Source organism: Vespa crabro, chromosome 2 (genome assembly GCF_910589235.1).
Source record: "Vespa crabro chromosome 2, iyVesCrab1.2, whole genome shotgun sequence".
Taxonomy (NCBI): Eukaryota; Metazoa; Arthropoda; class Insecta; order Hymenoptera; family Vespidae; genus Vespa; species Vespa crabro.
In genome coordinates this window covers 6,643,158-6,667,998 of record NC_060956.1, presented here as the reverse complement: position 1 = coordinate 6,667,998, position 24,841 = coordinate 6,643,158, and the positions used below count along the sequence as shown (strand labels likewise).

General features: G+C 31.2%; 5 protein-coding genes and 1 long non-coding RNA gene across 6 annotated transcripts in view; 3 read left to right on the top strand and 3 right to left on the bottom strand.

Moving 5' to 3' along the window:
• The window catches only part of LOC124422369, a 4,552-nt gene extending 199 nt beyond the window's left edge, over nucleotides 1-4,353 (bottom strand). The window contains exons 1-2 of the long non-coding RNA XR_006941853.1: nucleotides 4,221-4,353; nucleotides 1-141 (exon numbers count right to left, since the gene is read on the bottom strand). The exon at nucleotides 1-141 is cut by the window's left edge and continues 199 nt beyond it. This is a non-coding gene — a long non-coding RNA (uncharacterized LOC124422369). The remainder of the gene's footprint in view (nucleotides 142-4,220) is intronic.
• A 192-nt stretch (nucleotides 4,354-4,545) lies between these two features.
• Nucleotides 4,546-9,679, top strand: LOC124422365 (vacuolar protein sorting-associated protein 11 homolog). The gene is made up of 15 exons (XM_046958731.1): nucleotides 4,546-4,647; nucleotides 4,721-4,930; nucleotides 5,030-5,098; nucleotides 5,223-5,396; nucleotides 5,466-5,662; nucleotides 5,753-6,011; nucleotides 6,082-6,236; nucleotides 6,316-6,549; nucleotides 6,630-6,930; nucleotides 6,990-7,178; nucleotides 7,297-7,419; nucleotides 7,497-8,010; nucleotides 8,085-8,382; nucleotides 8,469-8,794; nucleotides 8,867-9,679. The coding sequence occupies exons 2-15, from the start codon at nucleotides 4,916-4,918 to the stop codon at nucleotides 9,286-9,288; spliced, it is 3,276 nt and encodes a 1,091-aa protein (XP_046814687.1). The 5' UTR covers nucleotides 4,546-4,647; nucleotides 4,721-4,915; the 3' UTR covers nucleotides 9,289-9,679.
• Nucleotides 9,680-9,916: 237 nt separating this feature from the next.
• LOC124422366 lies at nucleotides 9,917-11,772 on the bottom strand. The gene is made up of 2 exons (XM_046958732.1): nucleotides 10,350-11,772; nucleotides 9,917-10,279 (listed from the first exon to the last, which is right to left on the bottom strand). The coding sequence occupies exons 1-2, from the start codon at nucleotides 11,499-11,501 to the stop codon at nucleotides 9,992-9,994; spliced, it is 1,440 nt and encodes a 479-aa protein (XP_046814688.1). The 5' UTR covers nucleotides 11,502-11,772; the 3' UTR covers nucleotides 9,917-9,991.
• A 30-nt stretch (nucleotides 11,773-11,802) lies between these two features.
• LOC124422364 (brefeldin A-inhibited guanine nucleotide-exchange protein 2) lies at nucleotides 11,803-18,727 on the top strand. Its single transcript, XM_046958730.1, has 13 exons — nucleotides 11,803-12,440; nucleotides 12,580-13,091; nucleotides 13,236-13,609; nucleotides 13,700-14,104; nucleotides 14,182-14,538; nucleotides 14,617-14,928; nucleotides 14,996-15,237; nucleotides 15,341-15,621; nucleotides 15,703-16,030; nucleotides 16,100-16,696; nucleotides 16,785-17,005; nucleotides 17,091-17,294; nucleotides 17,389-18,727. The coding sequence occupies exons 1-13, from the start codon at nucleotides 12,314-12,316 to the stop codon at nucleotides 18,430-18,432; spliced, it is 5,004 nt and encodes a 1,667-aa protein (XP_046814686.1). The 5' UTR covers nucleotides 11,803-12,313; the 3' UTR covers nucleotides 18,433-18,727.
• Nucleotides 18,728-19,168: 441 nt separating this feature from the next.
• Nucleotides 19,169-19,722, bottom strand: LOC124422368 (histone H2A-like). The gene has a single exon (XM_046958735.1). It carries the CDS (start codon nucleotides 19,647-19,649, stop codon nucleotides 19,275-19,277), a length of 375 nt encoding a protein of 124 aa, XP_046814691.1. The 5' UTR covers nucleotides 19,650-19,722; the 3' UTR covers nucleotides 19,169-19,274.
• Nucleotides 19,723-19,851: 129 nt separating this feature from the next.
• LOC124422367 (histone H2B-like) lies at nucleotides 19,852-20,600 on the top strand. Its single transcript, XM_046958733.1, has one exon. It carries the CDS (start codon nucleotides 19,895-19,897, stop codon nucleotides 20,318-20,320), a length of 426 nt encoding a protein of 141 aa, XP_046814689.1. The 5' UTR covers nucleotides 19,852-19,894; the 3' UTR covers nucleotides 20,321-20,600.
• Nucleotides 20,601-24,841: the final 4,241 nt, after the last annotated feature.

Genomic DNA, 24,841 nt, shown 5'->3' with positions numbered 1-24,841 from the left:
TTTCTCAAGTTACTCTCGAACCGTCTATTACGATTGTCCTTCTTGTTGTTTAGACACTGTTAGCGAAAGCCATTTAATGCAATCTCGTTGAGCAATTTCTGAGCGTTTCAGGCGTTCGCTGAAAGATGCCGTCCATCGTGTCTTGCATAAAAACAAAAAGGGTAATGCGTTATCGGCGGTAAATATCGAGAAAAAAAATTTACTTTATAGCTACGCTTCTTTGATATTAGATATTACGGCGCAGAAAAAAAAGCAAGTCCATTGGGTATATATAGGTATATGTGTATACACACCATATGTAGGTTTGTGTGTCTATATATGTGTATATATATATATATATCAGTTCGTTGCACCAAGCAAACTAAATTACCCATCACAATACGAGAGATCACAAATTTTGTCGCGATTTATTTGATAATAAAAATTTGTTAATTTGTAAAAAAATTTTTCCTAGACACTTATAAGACGATGTTTCTATGGGAAAAGTTGGTTTACAATTGTTAAGTGAAGTTAAAGGAACGTGAGAGGAAAAGAAAGAGATAAAGAGAGAGAGAGAGAGAGAGAGAGAGAGAGAGAGAAAGTAACAGAGAATGAAAGAAAGTTGTCGAATAAATGAATGAGAGAGAGAGAGAGAGAGAAAGAAAGAGAGAGAGAGAGAGAGAGAGAGCAAGAGAGCAAGAGAGAAAGAGAGCAAAAGAGATAATTCATGTGTATACGCGAGTGCGTGCGTGTATGCCGAGAGAATTCGAGATAGGAAATGAACATTTTTACGATAGTTAAAAAAAAACGAAACAAAAGAGAGAAAAAGAACAAGAAGAAGAACAAAAAGAGAAACAAGAAGGAACATAATAATACTAAGAAAAAAAAAATGGGGACAGAAGGAAACAGAGATAGGAAAAGGACGAAGAAAGAGAGTGTCGTAAAGAATTGTCGAACTCGTATAGGCACACGACCGTGAGGAGAGTTAAAAAAAAAAAAAATGAAAAAATAAAAATAAAGAAAAAGCAAGAAAAAAGAAAAAACAATATATTATTGCGTGGTACGAACAGAACTGTGATATTTTATTGTATAAATTTGCGGAAAAGATGAATAATATGACGAAAAAGCCTCCGGGGGATTATTATAATACTATATGTAGAGATGCGGAATATTAATTGTATTTTACAAAGAAGTGCATCCTTAAGTCATATTAAATGAAGAATAATACGCAATTTAACGAAATACGCGTACCGAGTGTTCCCTTATAGAAAAATGTCGAAACGAAACGAAAGGGAAGAAAATTATCTATAATAATCATATATGAAAATTAAATGAAAATAATTCATATTAATTAATTAATTAATTAAACTTCTTCTTCTGTCCATTATATCGAAGTATCGACATTAATAGGGAATACTCGGTTTCTTTCGAGCCAATCGCAGCGTCCCGGTGTCTAATCGTTTTTCCTGTTTATGAAGTATATATATATATATATATATATATATATTTAAATAATATAATATATATATATATATATATATATATACTAAATATTTCGTAACAATAATATATGTATATGTATATGTATATGTGTATATATATATATATATATATATATATATATATATATATATAAATGAAAGAAAAGAGGAGAGAGAGAGAGAGAGAGAAGAACAAAGATGAGAGATTTCTTTGAAAAAAATATTGAACGATTTTAAAAACGATAAGTAACTATATAGAATAAGTATACTAATTATGTCTGTAAACTCTCTTTGAAAAGAAAAACATTTTTCGCGCTGTCGACCGATCTCCTTCCACCCATCCCCTTGCCACCCCAACTCCACACCATCTCGCGCTAGCACCACCCTATCCTCCTCCATATCTCTAAGTTCTAAGCTCAAGCAGTCACGTGACCAGAAGCATGCCATTTTCGCCGAAGAAAATAAGACTTTGTATTCGCGAATTAATGATATCGCGACGAATTTTCTCAGACGCGACATAGGCAAGCCACGAAATCCGTCGATCGAGCACATAATAAATATAACACGAATGTATGGGAACGAATGAACGAACAAGAGAGACAGAGAGAGAGAGAGAGAGAGAGAGAGAGAGAAAGAGAGAAAATGAGAAAGAAAGAGAAAGAGCGAGTAATAAATGAATGAACGAAAGAGTGAAAGAGAAGCGATATGACAGGGAGAGAGAGAGAGAGAAAAGCACGCAAGTATTAAAAAATTATACATTATTTATATATAATATAAAAGACAGAAAGAGAGAGGGAGAAAGAGAGAGAGAGAGAGAGAGAGAGAGGGAGAGAAAGAGATGGAAAACAAACGAATAAGAGAAGCACCATTGATTTTTCGACGATTTCGTTAAAGAACAATAGTTTAAAAAAAAAACTTTCCCAAGTACATTATCAATAATAAAAAAGAACAAAAATTAAAAAGAAGAGAGTAGAATAAAAAAGAAAAGAAGAACTTCGAAGATCTTCGAAAGATCGGTGCGAGTCAAAATCGAAACGATCTATTCCGCACGCATACACACACACACACACACACACACATACATACATACATGCGCGCATACACACACACGTATTATCCTATTTGTATGACGCGAACTCGTCTTTGAATGTCGTCTTTGATAGTAATTATGCGCTAATTTTGAAATCAATAATTTTCGAATCCCTTCGAAATAGTCAAGAGGTGAGAATGCATGCAAAGAGGAGAGAAAATGAACGAAGGAAAAGAAGAAAACGAAATACGAAAAACGAAAAATAAAAAACACAAAAAAAAAAGCGAAAAGAAAGAAATTAACGAAAGATCAGCGAACCTTCCTATATACGACATAATAATATTATGTATGTTACGATATACAACGAAGCGACGATCCCATCGTTCGATGTTTAAAAGCGGAGCGTCGTGTTCATCGCTTAAACTTTAAAACCCATCCTGCGGTTCCGAGAATATAAGAAATATACCTTTTTAAAAAAGAAAAAAAAAGAAAAAAAAGAAAGAAAAAAAAGAAAGAAAAAAAGGAAAAAAAAAGAAAACCATAAAAAATAAAAAGAGACAAAGCGAGCACGACACAACGTACAAATACGGCGAGAAAGAGAGCGTACCCGGCACACTCGGAAATTCGTATGCGCGCGAAAAAATCGACGAATAGTAATTTGAAAAATAATCCAAATGATATAGCGCGTAGAATATCATCATTGTCTATGAAAATGTGTTTGTCTATCTGTCTGTCTGTCTGTCTGTCTGTCTGTCTGTCTTTCTTACCTTCTTTCTTTCTTTCTTTCTGTCTTTCTTTTTTTCTTTCTCAAGTCATCTATTTCTCCTCTTAACGAATAAACGAATAAAAAAGAGATATGGAAGAAAGAGAAAAACCTTTAATATCGCGCGTTTGCGAATTTCATCATAGTTTCGTCGAACTTTTGTAACCTCTTGCGAACTCTGCGACGCCGAAAGAGAAAAAAAAAGGAAAAAGGAGAATGTTCTGTCTGTCTATCTCTCTCATTCTCTCTCTCTTCCCCCACTCTTCTCTTCTCTCTCTCTCTCTCTCTTTCTTTCTCTCTCTATCTATCTATCTATATATGTATATATATATATATATGTATATATATATGTATATATATATATCTCTCTTTTTCCAAAATTTATTAACGTTAGAAAATAATGAAGATCGTTTGGTCGTTAACGATACTTCGAGTTCGATATTCGAAGAATCGTAAAGCAGCAATAAATGATGGCCGATGAAAAAAAATACACATAGTATATATGTATATCGAGGCGACTATTATACCTTTTTTTTAAGGTTAATGTCACATTGTAGGCGGACCAGGATAGACGTATTATCGAGTTACGCGTCGCAGAGTTTGCCGATCCATAAATATCGATCCATTGTATTTATAAAACGATTTTCAAAGTTTTTTGTGACTATCTCAAATTCTCTACGACCCCTATCATCATATACCTGCGACCTTGTAAGAAGATAAGCCCCGTCGTTACGGCGCGCGCGCGCACATCAGACACACGCACCTACCCTCTACCTCCACGAGCCCTTCCCAATTCCATCCTAACCCCTCCTTTCCTATTATCGCCCCGACATCGACATTAACTGTTTGTCCTTTTTAACAAATATAACAAAACTTACATCTTACTAACACGTATGCGCATCGATTCGAGAAGTCAACGCAAAATATGCAATTACATATAATATTCGCATTTATCGTAAATATTTACCCACGAAGTTGCTAACACTTGCGTTGGCATCTTGTTTTTGGCGCGATTCTTATTTTTATAACCTTCCGAGAAAATAATTTAGCTAAATTTTTCTTCCACATGAAGAAATAGAGATTAATTAATAGAATTTTATTTTACAAAACAGTTCGATCACGTTCGAATAATTACGCATAAGAGATATAAATTCTTATGCTTCACTTGTTAAAAAAATATAATTAATTTCCATCATAAACTCATTTTTTTCCCGTCAGATGGCTGCATTTGCTACAATGTTACAGTAACGCTATCTATCGTTAAAATATATAACCTCAAAATCCGAATGATAAGAATCTGTGATCGACGTATTCCGATTTTTAATGAGAAATACCTTATATATATATATACAAGTTTAATAAGTTATTTACTTATACTTTGCCCGATCTCATTTGTTCGTATCTCTTATTCATCAAACTATCTTTAAATGAATCATAATGGTTATTGTTAATAAAAATGTATCGTAGGTTTGTTTGCTGCTGCGCATGCTTTTTACTTAAAAGATATGTCACAATCAGCTGATTAGACTAAACTGAACGGTGGCAGGCATGTTAACGATTGATTTTGTTGTCAGATAGCTGTCAATCATAGAATCAAATATCTGTGTCAAATTATGGATTAAATTCTATTATATGTGCGGATTTAAATAGTGGACGTTCGTAATGGCATTTTTCGAGGTTAGTTTAGATATTTCAAGGGTAAATTCTATCTGTTTAATTCGTTGATAACCTCACTTTCACGTAAGATACTTTATATAGAATATATTCGTCTTTTAGTGGCGCCGATTTAATTTCTTTGATCTTAAGAAGGAAGTAGATTCTGGAAAAGTAGCTAAAGCACTTGGGGTATGTTTAACTCTATTAATTCACAAATTTATCGTAATAAAAAATGTGTAAAGTCATAGATACAAAATTCTAATATATCTCGAGTCGAGACATCTTCAAATTGATATCTTGTTACATACTATAGGATGCACGAGTTACTGCAGCCACTAGTGGCAATGGTCACTTGGTATTTGGAGATAATACCGGTAGTGTACACTTAGTTAATAGGACTTATGATGTTAATACTTTTCGAGCATATGAAATCTCATTAACTTTAGCGCAACAAGTTCAGCATTCCACCTTCCTCTTCACTATTGGGGTTAGTAATGTTGCTTATAAAAATATTAATGAATACTATGTAATTTATATTAATAATTTGTTTTGATAGGAGGATGAACCTGGCTGTAATCCTACCATAAAAGTCTGGAATTTGGCAAAGCCAGATAAACAAGGAAATCCAACCTGTGTTAGGATTACTAGAGCTATTCCTAGTTACAAAGCTTTTCCAGCGACTGCTTTATGTGTACATACTAGTCTTTCTTTAATGGCAGTTGGTTTTGGAGATGGTTCTATAATGTTATATAGGTAATAGAAAATCATTTATTTTGCATATTTTATAAAATATTTCTTTTTTTTTTTTTGTAATACATAAATATTAAAAATTTTCATCTCTAGAGGTAATTTGACGAGAGAAAGAAAGAATAAGATAAAAGTTCTAAAGGATACCAACATTTCCATAACTGGTTTAGCCATAAGATCTATAGGCAAGCAGTATCATTTATTTGTTGCTACAAATAACAGTGTATTTTTGTATAATATAACTTTAAAAGATAAGGAATATAAATCTACTTTGGACAACATGGGTTGTTCAAAGAAATGCAGCGTTCTAGCTGAATCTATGCAAGATAGTCATTTCATGATTGGACGTAATGATGTATGTTTTGCTAAGTTTTTTTATTCCTTTTATATTAAGAAAATAGATATAATTTTTTTATTATATTTAGGCAATATACTGCTATACAACAGATGGCAGAGGGCCGTGTTATGCAGTCCAAGGTCAAAAAATAATGTTGGAATGGTTTAGAAGTTACCTAGTGATAGTTGCAAAAGAAGCAGCAAATGTTCCAAGAACAACAACGACCATATCAGCGAAACCAAAGTATTCATTGTTTCTATACATAAATTTCAATATAACTATACAAATATAATAAATTAATACTATTACATTTATATTTCAGTACCATTGAACCAATACCTCCTGGTGTGGATAAACACATGATCACAGTTCTTGATATACAAAATAAATTTATTGTCTTTTCTGCACCCATGTTATCAGTACAAGCTGTTCTATCAGAATGGGGTGGATTCTTTATTCTCAGCGGAGATAATAAACTTTATCATCTGGATGAAAAAGATTTGCAATCAAAATTGGCATTACTTTTCAAGAAGAATTTATATGATGTTTCTATAAGGTTATATATTTTTTGTTATTATTTTTCAAATTCACGAAAATTCTTTTAAATTGATCAGCAGTGCTATACTTTTTTTATAGAATAGCAAAAAGTCAGCAATATGATGCAGAAGGTCTTGTAGACATATTTCGACAGTATGGAGATCATTTGTATTCAAAAAGTGATCACAATGGTGCTATAGAACAATATATTAAAACTATTGGAAAACTTGAACCATCTTATGTAATACGGAAATTCTTAGATTCTCAACATATAGATAACTTAAAAACATATTTACAAGCATTACATAAAAATGGTCAAGCAACAGAGGATCATACTACATTATTATTGAATTGCTATACAAAACTGAATCACACGGATAAATTGAAAGAGTTTATTATGGTAAAGTTTATAATCTAAAAATGTGAAAAGACTTATGATATATAATATTAATATTTTAGACAAAAGATCGTGGGGTTGATTTTGATGTTGAAATTGCAATCAAAGTTTGTCGCCAAGCATCGCCTGAAGACGCTTTATTACTTGCACAAAAGCATAATAAACATGAATGGTATTTACGAATTCAAATAGAAGACAAACGTGAATATAAAAAGGCATTAGAATATATAGAAACGTTAGAGTTCGAAGAGGTATAAGTTCTTTCGTATACACACACACACACATATATATATATATATTATAATTACCTTTTAATTTTTATAAGCTTATTATAAGTTTTTTGTTATATAATGTATTTAAATTTTACAGGCAGAATCAAATATGAAAAAATATGGAAATATTCTTATAGAAAATGTCCCAAATGAATCTACACAATTTTTAAAAGGTTTATGCACTGACTATAGACCTTCCAATAAGCCACTTGTAGATCAGGTATATCATACATATATCAAAGGACTTTCTATAAATAGAAAATCATTATGTAATATTATATTTTTCCTTTTTTTTAGAGTACATTAGATGGTAACACAGACCATCATATTGACAAAGCAAATCCAGAAGACTTCATATATTTGTTCTTAAATAATTCTGCTTGTTTAGTTGAATTCTTAGAACATTTGATCAAATCTGAAAGCAAGTGGAGTGCACTTGTGTATAATACTTTAATAGAACATTATTTACATCTTTGGTCAGCTCAGGACAATTATGTAACAAAAGTGCAATATGAACAAAAAATTCTGCGATTATTACAAAGTTCTGAAGTGTGTTATGACAAAGATCAAATTTTGATTTTGTGTCATCAGCATAATTTCCGTCGTGGATTATTATTTCTTTATGAGGAAAATAAATTATATCAAGAAATATTAAGATTCCATTTACAAGAAGGTGATAGTGAACAAGTATTGGCTACATGCAAAAGATTTGGCCACCAAGATCCAAATTTATGGATTCAAGCATTATGGAGTGTGGCTAAGAACAAGAATGTATCAGCTAAACTTTTGGCAGATATTTTATCATATATAGGTAAAATTAAAATCGACTAATGATGTTACATAATATAACAAAAATAATTCTTATTGAAGTTATCAATCTTTTAGCACAAGAAAAGCTTTTATCACCTTTAATGGTAATTGATGCAATTTCTACGTCTCTATCTTGCACGCTTGGTGACGTAAGAAATTATTTAAATAGTGTTTTACGAACAGAAAATGAACAAGCACAAGCTGACGCTGACTTAGCTGAAAAATATCGTGTAGATACTTCGAAGTTACGAGAACAAATAGAAATGATCAAAAATAATACTATAATTTTCCAAGGAGCACGCTGTAGTGTTTGTCATCATCAATTAGAATTACCATCTGTACACTTTATGTGTCAGCATTCATATCATCAACAGTGAGTAAATAATATTACAAACATCTTTTTTCAACGGTTCAATGGTTTTTTAATCACTACATTTTTTTCTTTCCTTTCCATACCAGTTGCTTCCAGAGTTTTTCTGAAAATGAAAATGAGTGTCCGGCTTGTTTACCAAATAATAAAAAATTATTGGATATTATAAGAGCACAGGAACAATCAAGAGATTTACACGAAACATTTCACAGTTTGTTAGATCGTGCAGAAGATCCATTTTCTTTGGTAGCTGATTACTTTGGTAGAGGTGTTTTCAAAAAATTAATGGTAATCACTGATGCAGATAAATCATTGTCTACTACACCGATCAAGGCTGAAGAGCCAAAGTTAATTTATGGACATAATATAGAAGCGAAGACTAAACTAATAGAAAAAAAAAATGCCACTACATCAGGTATTCATTGTTATTATGTAATGAAATCATTTTTGCGAAGTTTTATTTATTTCTTATATTTCTATGTTTTAGTAAAAACAGAATCTCGTTACTCAGGTCAAGATGGTTATTCCAATATTTCTAATCTAATTGGAGATGAACGCATACGTTCATTTACAAAACCAGATGTTTATTCTTCTTCATTGGAGGTAAATATATCAGGTACAGGAAGTGGTATATCAACTCCACGGGGAAATTCGAGGAAAGCTTCACCCGTACCCATAAGAGAAGCACGTATATTGAATAATACGACACCAAAGTCATCTCCAATTCAAAAATTTTTCGAACCACCAAAAGCACCTATCGTACCAATAAATCATTTCAAAACGGATGATTATGATGAATCGAAAAATCCATTTTCTGAAGATAAAGATGACGATGACAAAAATCCTTTTAAGGATGATGATGATGATGACAATGATTACGATAAAAATTTAAATCCATTTGGCAGATAAATTATTTCCTTGAATGAACTATAAATGAAAACAGTACATTTCGAAGGAAATAAAAATATTCGTGTATAATAAACTAATGTATCTGCTAAAAAAATATCTAAAAATGACTCTATAAATGACATATATAATAGATCTTGCTCGTCCAAATATTAAGTAATCAAATTCATTAATATAAAATCTTAAGGGCAATTTTTAATAATAATTTTGAAATGTAATATTTAAATATCGAAAAATGTCCATACTCATATTTCATTTGAGAATGAACCGATTGACAACTAATTAGCAATTAAATGGATACAATGATCAATTATCATGCTTGAATTATAGTTTAATGCATTAATATTATTTCACTGTATATATATATATCGAAATATAAACTTTTTTACTCTAATATACATTTATGAATACACACACACACACACACACATATATATATACACGCGACATATAATATTTATGTATATGACTTAGAAAATAATTATTATTAAAATATATATTTTATTTAGCAAAATTATTTATCTGTAGCCAAAATAGGTGCTACTTAATCTAAATGTCAAAGTAAAAAATATAAAAATTATCATACATTGCATATACAATAATGATTGCTTATTTAAATATTATAAATTATTCTACTGAAAAAAAAAGTACCAGAATACTATTTCTGTTATATGTATATTTCTTTATAAAAACTTGATTCTCATGATTAATTATCCATGTTATCCTTCCACTCACATATTTTATCACTTATTCGAAATGCATTCCAATTTTCTATAAGGTCAGAATTTTTTGATTTCACAAACATTGGAGTATAATATTCGTCAACAGATTCTGGGACAAAAAAATCTGATAATTTTGGTACAAGATCTCTTTGCCTTGGTTGTGGATCTCTACTGCGCATTATTTTATTTGGAAATTGTTTCTCGTCTATAGACAAATCTACTAAATTTTTATAAATAGCTTCATTCATAGGAAAATCTAATGCACTTGAAACCTGTAAAAAAAAAATGAATATTTACCGATATTATATCCCTTTAAGTTGTTTAATAAATATAATGATCTACCTTTCCATTGACTAAATCTTTATATATGGTAGGTAAATGTTCAACATCTGTTACTATTTTTTCTTTCTTAACTTCATCCAATTTAGTAACAGTGTACATGATTGAATTATATTCTGGATATAATAGTTTTTCGCTGGAAGTAATATTTGATCTTGCATTTGTATTTTTATTTATTCGACGTGGATTTAAATCAATTTGTTTTTGCTTTGATATAACTGGTTCTACATAAACTTTTGTATTAGGTACTACAATATCACGTACTACAGATTTTTTAATGGGAGAACTTTTACTTTTTATCAAATTTTTATTATACTTATAACATGGCATAACATTTATTGTACTAGATTTTATACTTAAATTCTTTTGTGAATTTTTAGCAGATATACCAGGAGTTTTTTTAATTTGCTTATCAGTACTCGAAGCATATGGTTTATTTGTACTTTTTGTATTATGTTTTGCAACATTTAACTTTTGCATATTGACTTTAGTGATATCTGTTTTCTTTTTCATTTGACTTGTCGTTTTTGAATACAATGGTTTTACTATTGCTTTATCTTTACTTAACTGTGGTAATTTTTTTTTACATGAATTCTTATTTTCTTTTCCCTTGTCAAGACTATTCTTTGTAGATTCCTTAGATATGTTTATCGCTGTACTGTTTTTAGGTTTAAGAATTTTACAATGATCATTATTATCTTTGGTTGAAGGAAATGTTGAACAAGGTATACCAGGAACATCCTCTTGTGAAGATCTTTTACAAGTTACAGATGTCCGTTCTGTATTATTAGTTTCTATATTTACTGTATTACGTGCATTAATTGAAGATTCTTTATCATCTGTCTTATGAATTGATTGATCCTGTAAGAAATGATCATTTTCTTTTTGAGACAATGTATGTACACTGTTACATGAAATTACTGATTCTTTCTTCATTGTATCGTCACTATAATTATTAGTTGTTGTTGTAATTAGATTATCCAATTTATTTTCTAAACTTAAAATTTTAACAGGTCTCTTGACAGGTACAATATCTATGATTTTGGGTAAAATTTTATCTATCTTATTCGATAAATCTTTTGAATTTTCCTTAGCATTAATAGTCTGACTAAATCTCACTCTAGGCTTTGCAAATAATTTATTATCTTCAGACATTGTAATTCATAATAATGAGACACCGTATAAATTAAATAAAGTTAAATTTAAACGATAAGCGAGAGTATCGAGTAATTTTAATTCAAAAATGATTAAAAGACATTAAAATATATTTATAAGTGATAATATTGAATCAAAAGTTCGCGATGTTATACCGCCATATGAGAATTCAAACAAGAAAAACGGAAAACAACGGTACCAACATTACTGTCTGACGCTGTACGATACTAAATTTCCATTTCTCTATTGCGTTTTGTTTAATTATTTTTTTTATATGCAATATATCGCTTTCTTACCTGACCGTCAGATAGCGCTCGTGAAGCCTCGTGAAGGCTTTCATCCTTTTATCTTTTACGCTTCGAAATTTGATGTCGGTACGATAAGATATTACGAAAATCAATACAAATACTTTGAATCGTTTAAAACGTGTTTTTAAAAATACGATGACGTTTGCAAAAGTGAAAGTTTTAACTTTGAAATATAGTTAATTAATACGTATCATAGTGGTAAGAAAAATTCAATGTGGCTGTCAATTTGTCGGCGCTGCACGTCGTCTGTCAGTTTTACTTCGATTTCCCTTTCGCCGCTTGATGCAAGCAGGTGTATTTCAATGGTTATTTTAAGGTCGATACAGTGATATGTATTTCGACATTAGAAATTCTTATATGGCATGTATATACGAAAACGAAAATGCGAATATCCGTGGATTTTCATTGTATTAACCTCGTATGTTATAAGCACGGAGTTCGCTTCAATGTCGATCTAGTAAAGGCTAAGTGTTAATTCGCTTATTAACCACGCGAGGGCTGGTGATGATGCAAAATAATTCCAAAACAAGAGAAATGTTTATCGTTAGAGCTTTGGAAAAAATCCTAGCTGACAAGGACGTCAAACGTTCCCATCTCTCTCAGCTAAAAAGATCCTGCGAGTCAGCTCTTGGTAAATTCATTTCTCATAACATTTTCTATCTTATTCTTTATGATTGTATTAAAAAACTATTGATTTTTTTTTACTTTTATTACATAGATCTTGTTTGATTAGATTATTTATTTGTTATTATTTTCATGCAATCGTTTAGAGGATCTACGGAATGAAATTAAAGATGTACCCGTTGTACAAGGCGAAGAAACAACCTCTAATGCTCTCCCACAACCCAAAAGTGATTCCAATGTTATCTCGGCAGAAAAATATTTTCTACCGTTCGAATTGGCTTGTCAAAGTAAATCACCAAGAATCGTCGTCACTGCTTTGGACTGTCTTCAGAAATTAATAGCATATGGTCATTTAACTGGAAATGTACCAGATTCTACAGAACCAAATAAATTGTTGATCGTACGCATTGTTGAGACAATATGTAGCTGTTTTATGGGTCCTCAAACGGATGAAGGTGTCCAATTACAAATTATTAAGGCTCTTCTAACAGTTATGACCAGTCAACATGTTGAAGTACACGAAGGAACTGTTCTTCTTACAATACGTACCGTTTACAATGTTTATTTGGCATCAAGAAATTTAGTAAATCAAACAACAGCACGAGCCACCCTAACACAAATGATCAATGTTATATTTGCTCGTATGGAAACTCAGGCAGTAAAGATTTAATCTCTATATACTTGAAAATTTTATTTAATTTAAAATATATCATGACATTAATAACGAAAAATATTCTTGTTCTTATGAAATATAAGTAATGTTATAAGGAATATCAATTATTCAAATGATTTTATATTTTAGGAAGAAGAGAATGTTAGAACAGAATCAGAACAACAAGAACCATCTGCTTTAAGTGCGGATACAGAAGCAGAAATTGTAAATAATGATGAAGTTCCAACTGAAAATGTCTGTGAATCACATGTTATAGTTAAGAGCATTTTAGATGATGTTATTAATTCGGTTGTGCCAGAAGATACTGCAAATGTGGCAACTTCTGAAGAGACCAGTTTAGATCAAGTGCCTGCAGAAGATAATACGGATGAAGCAGTTGCAGAAAGTGACAATATGGTTACAGCTAAATTTACTCATGTATTACAGAAAGATGCATTTTTAGTATTCAGGGCTCTTTGCAAACTTTCAATGAAACCCCTTCCAGATGGTACCCCCGATCCAAAGTAAACATAATATATATATATATATATTTATAGATTTTTTAAAAGACTCACCGTACAATTATTAATCATTATTTAATTATGATTTTTTAGATCTCACGAATTAAGATCGAAGATTCTATCATTACAGTTGCTTTTAGGAATATTACAAAATGCTGGCCCAGTATTGCGCTCAAATGAGATGTTTGTAATAGCCATAAAACAATATCTATGCGTTGCATTATCTAAAAATGGGGTATCTTCTGTTCCTGAAGTATTTGAATTATCATTAGCTTTATTTTTGGCGCTTTTAGCTCGCTTTAAAGTGCACTTAAAGATGCAAATAGAAGTGTTTTTCAAAGAAATTTTTATGAATATTCTTGAAACATCTAGCAGTTCCTTTGAACATAAATGGATGGTTATCCATGCTCTAACTCGTATTTGTGCAGATGCTCAAAGTGTTGTTGATATATATGTAAACTATGATTGTGATCTTTCTGCAGCTAATTTATTCGAAAGGTAAAAGATTAACTTATTTATACATAATACTATCAAAATATTCAAATTAAAAATAATTTTTAATTTATCACGCATAGACTTGTAAATGACTTGTCAAAAATTGCACAAGGACGTCAAGCTTTGGAATTAGGTGCGTCTCCGAATCAAGAAAAGTCTATGCGTATTCGGGGTCTTGAATGTTTAGTCTCAATTTTGAAATGTATGGTCGAATGGAGTAGAGATTTATATGTAAATCCAAGTGTACCTGCGGATCAACAATTGCCTAGTGAACCTCCCGATCCACCTCTTGAACCGCCTCTACCACGTTATGGAAGTGCTGGTAGTTTATCTTCTGCAAACTCTAGTCTCGTAGGAAATAAGGAAATACCAGACTCACCAGAACAGTACGAAGTACAAAAACAGCAAAAAGAAGTCTGGGAAGCTGGTATTGACATGTAAGTACAATAACTAATATTAATATCATTGAAGGAAAATGATGACACTTTTAATAATACTGTTTAATCAAAATTTAGTTTTAACCGAAAACCAAGCAAAGGAGTGCAATATTTGCAAGAGCATGGTCTTCTTGGTACATCCCCAGAAGATGTTGCAAGATGGCTTCATATGGATGAACGACTTGATAAAACTGCGATTGGTGATTTTCTGGGTGATCATAATCACAATCAAGTAATGTACAATTATATAGATCAAATGAATTTTGCGGATCGTGACTTAGTTACAGCTCTCAGATATTTCCTAGAGGGTTTTAGACTTCCTGGCGAAGCACAAAAGATCGATCGTTTAATGGAAAAATTCGCAAGTAGATATTGTGAATGTAATCCAAAGTAAGTAATAAATAAATTGTCTTTACAATTTCTTATAATATATAATATTCCTATATTTATGTTTTAGCAATGGATTATTTACAAGTGCAGACACTGCTTATATATTAGGTTTTTCTATAATTATGCTTACAACCGATCTTCATTCTCCACAAGTAAAGAACAAAATGACGAAAGAGCAATATATCAAATTAAATCGCCGCATTAGTGATAACGAAGATCTGCCAGAAGAATATTTATCCAAAATTTATGATGAAATAGCTGGTAACGAAATCAAAATGAAATCAAATCCTAATCGTCCTGGGAAACAAGGTAAAATAATATCGATTCATATAAACGTTGAATATATATACATATATAATATATGCATATATAAATATATAAAATAATAATAATAATAATTTTATTTGACCAGTAATCTCAAGTGAAAAAAAGCGTAGATTATTATGGAATATGGAAATGGAAGTAATTTCTACTGCAGCAAAAAATTTAATGGAATCTGTTAGTCACGTTCAAGCACCATTCACAACAGCTAAACATTTAGAACATGTACGTCCTATGTTTAAAATGGCCTGGACACCATTTTTAGCTGCTTTTAGCGTTGGCTTGCAGGATTGTGATGATCCTGAAATAGCATCTTTGTGTTTGGATGGTATCAGATGTGCGATTCGTATAGCTTGTATTTTCCATATGACAGTAAGTACTCATGTCCACACACATTTTAAATATATTAATTAAACGCCGATATAAATAATTGATATTAATTGTTCAATTTAGTTGGAACGTGATGCATACGTTCAAGCTTTGGCTAGATTTACACTTTTAACGGCAAATTCACCAATTACGGAAATGAAAGCGAAGAACATCGATACAATAAAAACATTGATTACCGTTGCTCATACCGATGGAAATTATCTTGGTAGTTCGTGGTTGGATGTTGTTAAATGTATCTCACAATTAGAACTCGCTCAGCTTATTGGAACAGGAGTAAGACCTCAACTTCTGGGACCTCCATCAAAGCCTCATTTTCCATCACCTTTATTTACTAATTTGGCACATAATAATTCATATCAAAATAATGGCCTTAATTTAAGTTCTCTAGATCGTAAGTATTCGTTTTTTTTTTTTTGCAATGAATAAAAATTTTCATTAAAAATATTCTTTCTCATTACAGCAAGCGTGAAAGAATCCATAGGCGAGACAAGTTCTCAAAGTGTAGTTGTGGCTGTTGATAGAATATTCACTGGTTCTACAAGGTTGGACGGAGATGCTATAGTGGCATTTGTAAAAGCACTTTGTCAAGTATCATTAGAAGAATTATCACATCCTACGCAACCCCGAATGTTTTCGTTGACAAAAATAGTTGAAATATCGTATTATAATATGGGTCGTATAAGGCTTCAATGGTCTAGAATATGGCAAGTTCTTGGAGATCATTTTGACAGAGTTGGTTGCAGTCCTCGTCAAGAAATAGCATTTTTTGCAGTGGATTCTTTAAGACAGTTAGCTACTAAGTTTATAGAGAAAGGCGAATTTGCTAATTTTAGATTCCAAAAAGATTTTCTTAGACCATTCGAACATATCATGAAGAAGAATAGATCTCCCGTTATCAGAGATATGGTTGTTCGATGTGTAGCACAAATCGTTCATTCTCAAGCTCCAAATATACGATCTGGATGGAAAAATATATTTAGTGTCTTCCATCATGCAGCCAGTGATCGTGATGAATCTGTAGTTGAATTAGCCTTCTCTATGACTGGAAAAATAATAAGTGAGTTCTCTTTTTAATTTATTGTATTGTTCATCCTAATATTGCCATATTATTTTTTAATACAAATTATATCTTTGTTGTATTATAGATGAGCTTTATGCTGAAGATTTCAGTATTATGGTCGACTCCTTCCAAGATGCCGTAAAGTGCCTCAGTGAATTTGCGTGCAATGCTTCTTTTCCGGACACTAGCATGGAAGCGATTAGACTTATGAGATCATGTGCATCTTATATCGTTGCTAATCCTAATCTATTTGCTGAGGGTATGATGGATGATAGTGGAATAGTTTTGGAAGAAGACAGAGCATGGGTATATAAAAATATAATAATTTTATATATCTTATTTAAGATCTATAAAATTGATTTCAATATATATTGTCTTTTTTAATGATCAGGTGAGAGGATGGTTCCCATTGCTTTTCGAACTATCATGTGTTGTTAGTAGATGTAAATTGGATGTGAGAACACGGGCACTAACTGTTTTATTTGATGTCGTCAAAACTCATGGTGCATCATTTAAACCACACTGGTGGAAAGATCTCTTTCAAGTTCTCTTTCGAATATTTGATAATATGAAACTTCCAGAACAGCATACAGAGGTTTGTACAGATAATCTCGATTATAATGTTTTATTTCAACTTATTGCAATTTTTTTTTTTTTTTTTTTTTTTTTTAACAATTTTAATCTTACAGAAGGCCGAATGGATGACAACGACATGTAATCACGCTCTTTATGCTATCGTCGATGTATTCTCTCAATTTTATGATACACTAGGTCCACTTTTATTGGGTCAATTGTATTCTCAATTGCTGTGGTGCGTTCAACAAGATAATGAACAGCTTGCTAGATCGGGTACTAACTGTTTGGAGAATTTAGTTATTAGTAATGGAATTAAGTTTGACGAAGAAACTTGGGATAATACATGTCGTTGCGTACTTGATATATTCGAAAGTACATTACCAACAGCTTTAATTACTTGGAAACCACCATCGCCGAATAACGAAAATGCTAAGTACAAGTTATTTTCGGCTTTATTAATCAAATGTGTGGTACAATTGGAATTGATTCAAACTATAGACAATGTAGTATTTTATCCAGCAACATCAAGAAAAGAAGATCAAGAGAATCTTGCTTTAGCACAGGCTGATATGCTCAATGGAAAACCTTCCGAATTAGGTGTTCAAGGTGGAGGAGATCAACAGAAGGAAGAACAAGGAATGTATTGCGCGTTAACTACTACGCATCTTTTACAATTGGTCGAATGTTTATTGAAATCTCATCGTTTTGCGAAAACTTTCAATTCCAATAACGAACAACGCCAACTTCTTTGGAAATCTGGTTTTTATTGCAATATGAAATCCGAAACAGGTTTATTGAATCAGGAGATACAATCTTTAGCTTGTGCGCTTCGTATTCTTTTTAAAATGTATAGCGATGAGACTCATAGAAACGATTGGGTTAAAGTAGAAACACGTCTTGTCGAAGTAGCCTGTGAAGCATTAGAATATTTTCTTGCTCTTTCTAATGAGACACACATCGATGCGTGGACACCTATACTCCTTTTACTTTTAACTAGGATTCTTAAAATGAGTGACAGCCGATTCGCGGTACATGCATCTAGTTGTTATCCTCTGCTATGCGAAGTCATGTGTTTTGATCTTAAGCCAGAATTACGTTCGGTTCTTCGTAGGTTTTTCCTAAGGATCGGACCAGTATTTAGAATCACGCAACAGTAGCATTGTAATGTAATTTATTTCTTGTAAATCGTACTCTCTCACAGTACTGTACTTTATAAAACAAAACAAAACAAAACAAAACAAAACAAAACAAAAAAAAAGCATATTATTTTACATTACACGTATACATATATACATATTATACATAGTCATTGAGTAGCCATATAAGTATTTACTATGGACAAATATGAAATAGCGAAAAGTAGTCATTTATCATTTTCAAAGTAACATGTATGGATTGTGTATGGTTACAAGTAGTAAAACACATACAAATTATACATAAATAGAAAATCTACACTTTGTGTATCATATTCACGCGAAGATCATAGAAGTTATATATATATATATATATATATATATATATATATATATATATATATATTATATATACGCTTATAATTATTTATGTCGATTTCGTCACTCGATCTTATTTAAATAAATTAGATAGAAATTATGTTTCATTCCAGTGTATTTAATAATGTTTTAACGTACCATAATATTGCTTTTTTTATTTTTAATACGATTAAAGTTGGGACAACGCTATATAAATCTTGAATAAATATAACATATTTGTCTAAACATTTTAGATTTGAAATATTTGATGCTTTTAAAATTTGGTCCCATTTAATTTTTTTCTTGTAAATATTTCTAAAGTAAAGTTTTGATATTAATTTTCTAAATGCACTTAACCTCTTTACCCTTTTATATGAACGTCCCGCCAAAAATATTTCATAAATCAATCAAAACATTTTATTCGTACATGTATTTAGAAATATTTGTGAGGCATGAAACATTAATTATTGTATCCTTGAAAATGATCGTTCTCATTCGGCAATTATTAATTATGCTTTCTTCTCTGTCTTTTTGGGCAATAAAACAGCTTGGATATTTGGTAAAACTCCTCCTTGAGCGATCGTCACACCAGATAACAATTTATTCAATTCTTCGTCATTACGAATTGCCAATTGCAAATGTCTTGGAATAATTCTGGTTTTTTTATTATCACGAGCGGCATTACCAGCCAATTCCAAAACTTCAGCAGCAAGATACTCCATTACGGCAGCCAAGTAAACTGGTGCTCCAGCACCGACGCGTTCAGCGTAATTACCTTTTCGTAACAATCGATGAATACGACCAACTGGAAATTGTAATCCAGCTCTATTCGAGCGGGACTTTGTTTTTCCTTTCACTTTTCCGCCCTTTCCACGTCCAGACATTTTTAAGCTTCTTAGAAATAAAACACAAATACAACCTTCGAGCACTCGAGTTGGATCAGAAATGATGGGAAAATAATTGAGCACAGTTATTTATATCCCCCTATCCTTAAAGAGTACCAATAGGATCGCGCCAAATGAATGTTACGTTTTGATTGGTTCGTTACTAGAACTGTTGGATATATATATATAAAAAAGCGCGCAACGATTGTATGCCTTATTTCAGTTGAATCCTTTCGCATAACATAATGTCTGTGATTACAACGAAGAAAATATTTTCAATTATGCCGCCAATTAACATTCCACCAAAAATCAATGATAAACCTTTAAAGAAAACCAGTGGTAAGGTTAAAAAAAATATCAGTAAGACCGATAAGAAGAAAAAAAGAAATAGGAAGGAAAGTTATGCGATTTATATTTACAAAGTATTGAAACAAGTACATCCGGATACTGGAATTTCCAGTAAAGCTATGAGTATTATGAATAGTTTTATTAATGAGGTTTTTGAACGTATTGCTACGGAAGCATCAAGATTGGCTCACTATAATAAACGTTCGACTATTACATCTCGGGAAATAAAGACTGCTGTACGATTATTGCTTCCTGGTGAGCTTTCCAAACATGCTGTTAGCGAAGGTACCAAAGCAGTTACTAAATACACTAGCTCCAAATGAATTGAAATATTTAAAATTTTTAGGGCCAAAAATTTTTTCCCTCGTAAAACAAATTCTCATGTTTAGTATTTATTAACAGGAATTTTACAATTATATGAAATAGAATAATATGTATATATATCTTTAACGATAAAAATCTCCTATCAATGCAATATTAATTTTATTAATAAACAATGCAATATGTAATAAATTTTATCTAATTGTTATTCAATTTCTCATTTTAATTATGTTAATAACTTAATATAAGATTAATAAAGGATTACGTTATATTTTGCAACATAATAAGGAAACATCAAAAAGTCATCTTTATCGACATTGGTTATGACATTACCGATTGTGTTGTTAATATAGAATTATGATAAAATTTTAAGTTACCGATCGAGTTATTATAAAACATTACACATTATAGATAAAATGGTAAATATAGAAATTGTTGTTATCGATAATGAAATAGTGCATCAAATCTGATTAAATTTTACAAAAATTATTTTAATATTATAATATTCAATTAAAAATAGAATAGTAATTTTTTCTTTATTTTCATTATTAATTAAATAGAAGAAAATAGTTTTTCGAAATCCATTCTATTTCTATTTTCTATTTCCGATAATAGCAATCGTATAAAAAGCAACATCCAGCGTGTTGAGCACATCTGTGTACTCCTTTTACACACATACACATATATATATATACGTGTGTATTCAGGAGTGCGACGCTCCCGTCGTCACAGAAAGACATGAGTCGTCGCGATGCCACAAACCAGCTGCGTCTCAGCTGTTTTCTATCTCTTCTGTTTCGACCCTCTTTTTTTTCCCCAGCGTTCTTTTGGACATTTGGAAATAAAATGTTAAACGAACGTGGCTCGTTCTACTACACAGAAATCCAATTTTACGATGAAAATCAAATCTCATATGTATGTTTATCCGCGCGAGACGACACCATCCTCTTTTTTATTAATATATAAATTATTGTTCGTTTTTGGTATTCGTAAATTTGAATTTATGTCAATTACATTTCATTTAGTTTATTGACGCGTATATACACACCGTCAGAGTTCATTAGACGTTCTTCTAAGTGAAAGTCATTTATTGTTACATGAGATAAATTGATCTTGAATTCTTTTCTGTTTCTTTTTTTTTAATCAATTTTAATTTCGCATCTTTGTAAAAGTAGAAGACAGCAACATTAGAGAGTTATTGTTCATTGCACGATGATTAAATAGACTCTCTTAGATAATAACGACGCCATCTTCTTTTTGTCATATATAAATATTCCTTCATAAAAAAAAAAAAAGAAAAGAAAAATACTTTGGAAAAAGAAATAATTATTATAAATGAAATTTTACTTTTCTTTTCCCCCAATTCTAATTGTGTATCCTCGATCAATGATCAAGGATAAAAGAATTATTGTTTATTCTACGATAATTAGATAACTTGGTATATTATTCAACGTGTCAACAGGAGGAACGTTCTTCGGCATAAAAATATATATCGTAGGGCAGATTGTGTTGCAAGGACGAAACTGGGTATTGAATGGAACAGGTGAACTGGATAAGCTTAAACAGCTGTTTCCGTGCTTTATCCTAACACGAATTTAGCCAGCTTTCCTTTTTCCCAAATGTATTGCTTAAATCTTTCCTCTTTTCTCTTTTCTTGCCCTGCGTACTTTCCCATATGATTACTTACACGTGACCTTTTATCACATATAATCTCAAACTTTACGAATCTTTGAATCTTCGTGAAATTTCGTGACATCTAACAAAATATGATAAGCATATGAAGGATATTATTATAGTATTATAACACAAAATATAATAATAATATTATAACTGTATATATATTTAAATATATGTTTGTATGTTATACATATATGTTTAATATTGTAATATTATAACAATACATAATAATAATATTATATACTATAATTATATTATTATTATTATTATTATTATTATTATTATTATTATTATTATTATTATTATTATTATTATTATTATTATTATTATTATTATTATTATTAAATAAATATTCTATACTATTAAACGAATAACTCTTTGTATATTTCATTTTGTTAATTTCATTTTGAAAATTGACAAGTGATATTGACGAAATGGAAGTGAAATTTATCGTTGTAGGATGTGAGCAAGTGATTTAGTTAGATGTTGATTTTAGGAAAATCCAGGGAATTAAATAACCAGATAAAATAAAAATCAAAGGTGAACAATTGGCGGTCAACAGGACACATGTAGCCCGCACCACCTTTCCCAGTAAAGTGGGAGAAGAGACCCCCACTATTTGACATCGCCATGCCTTGTGAGCTGCTTGGCTTTTGTTTCTGTCTATTTATGGGTAGTCTGCTGGAGTGGTGGCAAGTAAACTTAAATAAGTAGTGGGGGAACGGATCGATTAATAGGGGGGGGGGCGTGTGACCCCCTTTCCAATAGTTTACCACCTTGACGTGCTGGGAACCTTAGTTTTAATGATCCGAATGGTAACGCCCTTGATGAAGAGCACCAACCAAGAATAGATTAAATGTGAATGATAACATGAATATGAATGTTAGTATGGAAATGGTGGATGTTAGTTTCAGCATAAAATTTCTTAGTGAAAGGATAAACTTTGGTATTAATTGTAGCTTATGCTTAATAATTAAGAATTTGAATGTAGACATGAATCTTAAGGCTGTTTGTTCGAAGCGTGTGTAATTTTAACGACAGGTATGAACAAACTATAAACTTTAAGTGCAATAAGAGGACATTATCTTCATTATGCGCCTATTAAATCAGTGTATAAGTTTGTGTAAGTTATAACAGGTTCATCATATCAAGGCAAAGCAAAGCAAAACAAATATTCAGAAATATTTCATCTAAACATTATTTTTTGGAAATTTAATAAGTCTTTGAAAAATTGGTATTAGTTAAGACCCTTTCGTTGTTTTTTCCATGTTTCTGAAATAAAATGAGTTCGCATATAAAAACATGGAATGTATTCGAAAGCGAAGGTAGATTTTTGAGAGTCACTAATGAATATAGATTGGCTAGATTATACTTTGTTCGTTTAAATGTATTCTTTCTTTTTTTTTTTTTATTGTAACTCACTGGCATCATATATAATGTATATAATATTTAAGTATGTATTTCTTCTACTTCTTTTATTATTATTATTATTATTATTATTATTATTATTATTATTATTATTATTATTATTATTATTATTATTATTATTATTATATTAGTAGTGATAGTATTGGTTATGATATAAAGTGAATTATCCTATAGAAGAAAAAAATAGCGCTAGCAGTTCTACCGTAAAAATAGTGCGAGAATGAACTCATGTTTGATTTTTATTAATGTAATATATAATATATAATATATTAAGTGTATATGAAAATTAGCATTGGAAGTGGTAAATTCGTGTCTTTCACTGCAGATTTCAAGAGATGCCATTATATGAAATTTATTTTTCACGAAAAGAAGAAACAGTATTTAATATGTCAAATCCTTGGTCTGATCCTAAAATCTTGGAGCACAGCTAATGATGGTGAACGTGGGGATCACCAATCATGTGACCGCCAATCTCTGAGATTCGATGACAATCGGCAACATTCAATGACAATCGATGATAAACGGCGACAATCGGCGACAATCGGCGACAATCGGCGACAAACGGCGACAAGTGAAGACAATCGGTGAAAAGTGGCGACAAGTAACGACATTCGCCGGCAAGTGGCAATAAGTGGCGACAAGTAACAACAAGTGGCAACGTCCGGCGACATTAGCCACATTTGACAACATTTGGCGACATTCAACGACAAGTGGTAAAATTTGGCGACTATTTGCGATAAAGAGATAGGTGATAGTAGACAGGTGATATTATTATCTTTCACTACGTAAACCTTGTATTCTATAAATTAACAGTATCATAGAATGTAATTATATTTTATATTATTATTATTATTATCATATAATTATTATATTATTGTATTATTGGTAAATTACTTGTTAGCCAACGTAATATAAATAGATATTTAAAGCATAATATCTTTGAGAAAATCAAAACGAAAATGAGTGATCGAATCGTTAAAGAAGGCTCTTTGAGTTTCTCTGACAAAAGAGCAGGCATGATCGTAAACGAAAAAATCAAATAGTGTGACGTAACGTCGTTGCTTGCGATAAGACAGAGAAGTAAAGAGGGAGAAAGAAAAAGAGAAAGAGAAAGAGAGAGAATAAGTTTTGTATGCATAGATAAAAGTGTGTGTATTCACGTGTTAGTGCGTGTGCGTTATGTATACGTAGAGAAACAGAGGGGCAGAAGCTCGAGCGTTTACCGGCGATGCAAAGTAATACAAGAGCTCGCTTCGAGCACGCCCGTTAACTCGATGGAGAGTGTCACCAGCAGCACTCCGGATTGAACTTTTCCAAGTGCTTCACAGTCCGGCTAAAGAAGTCGTCGACGAGGTTTTAACTGTAGAGCCGAGTCACTACTGAGCTTCTACTGAGAAAGAGACAGACAGGAAGAGAGA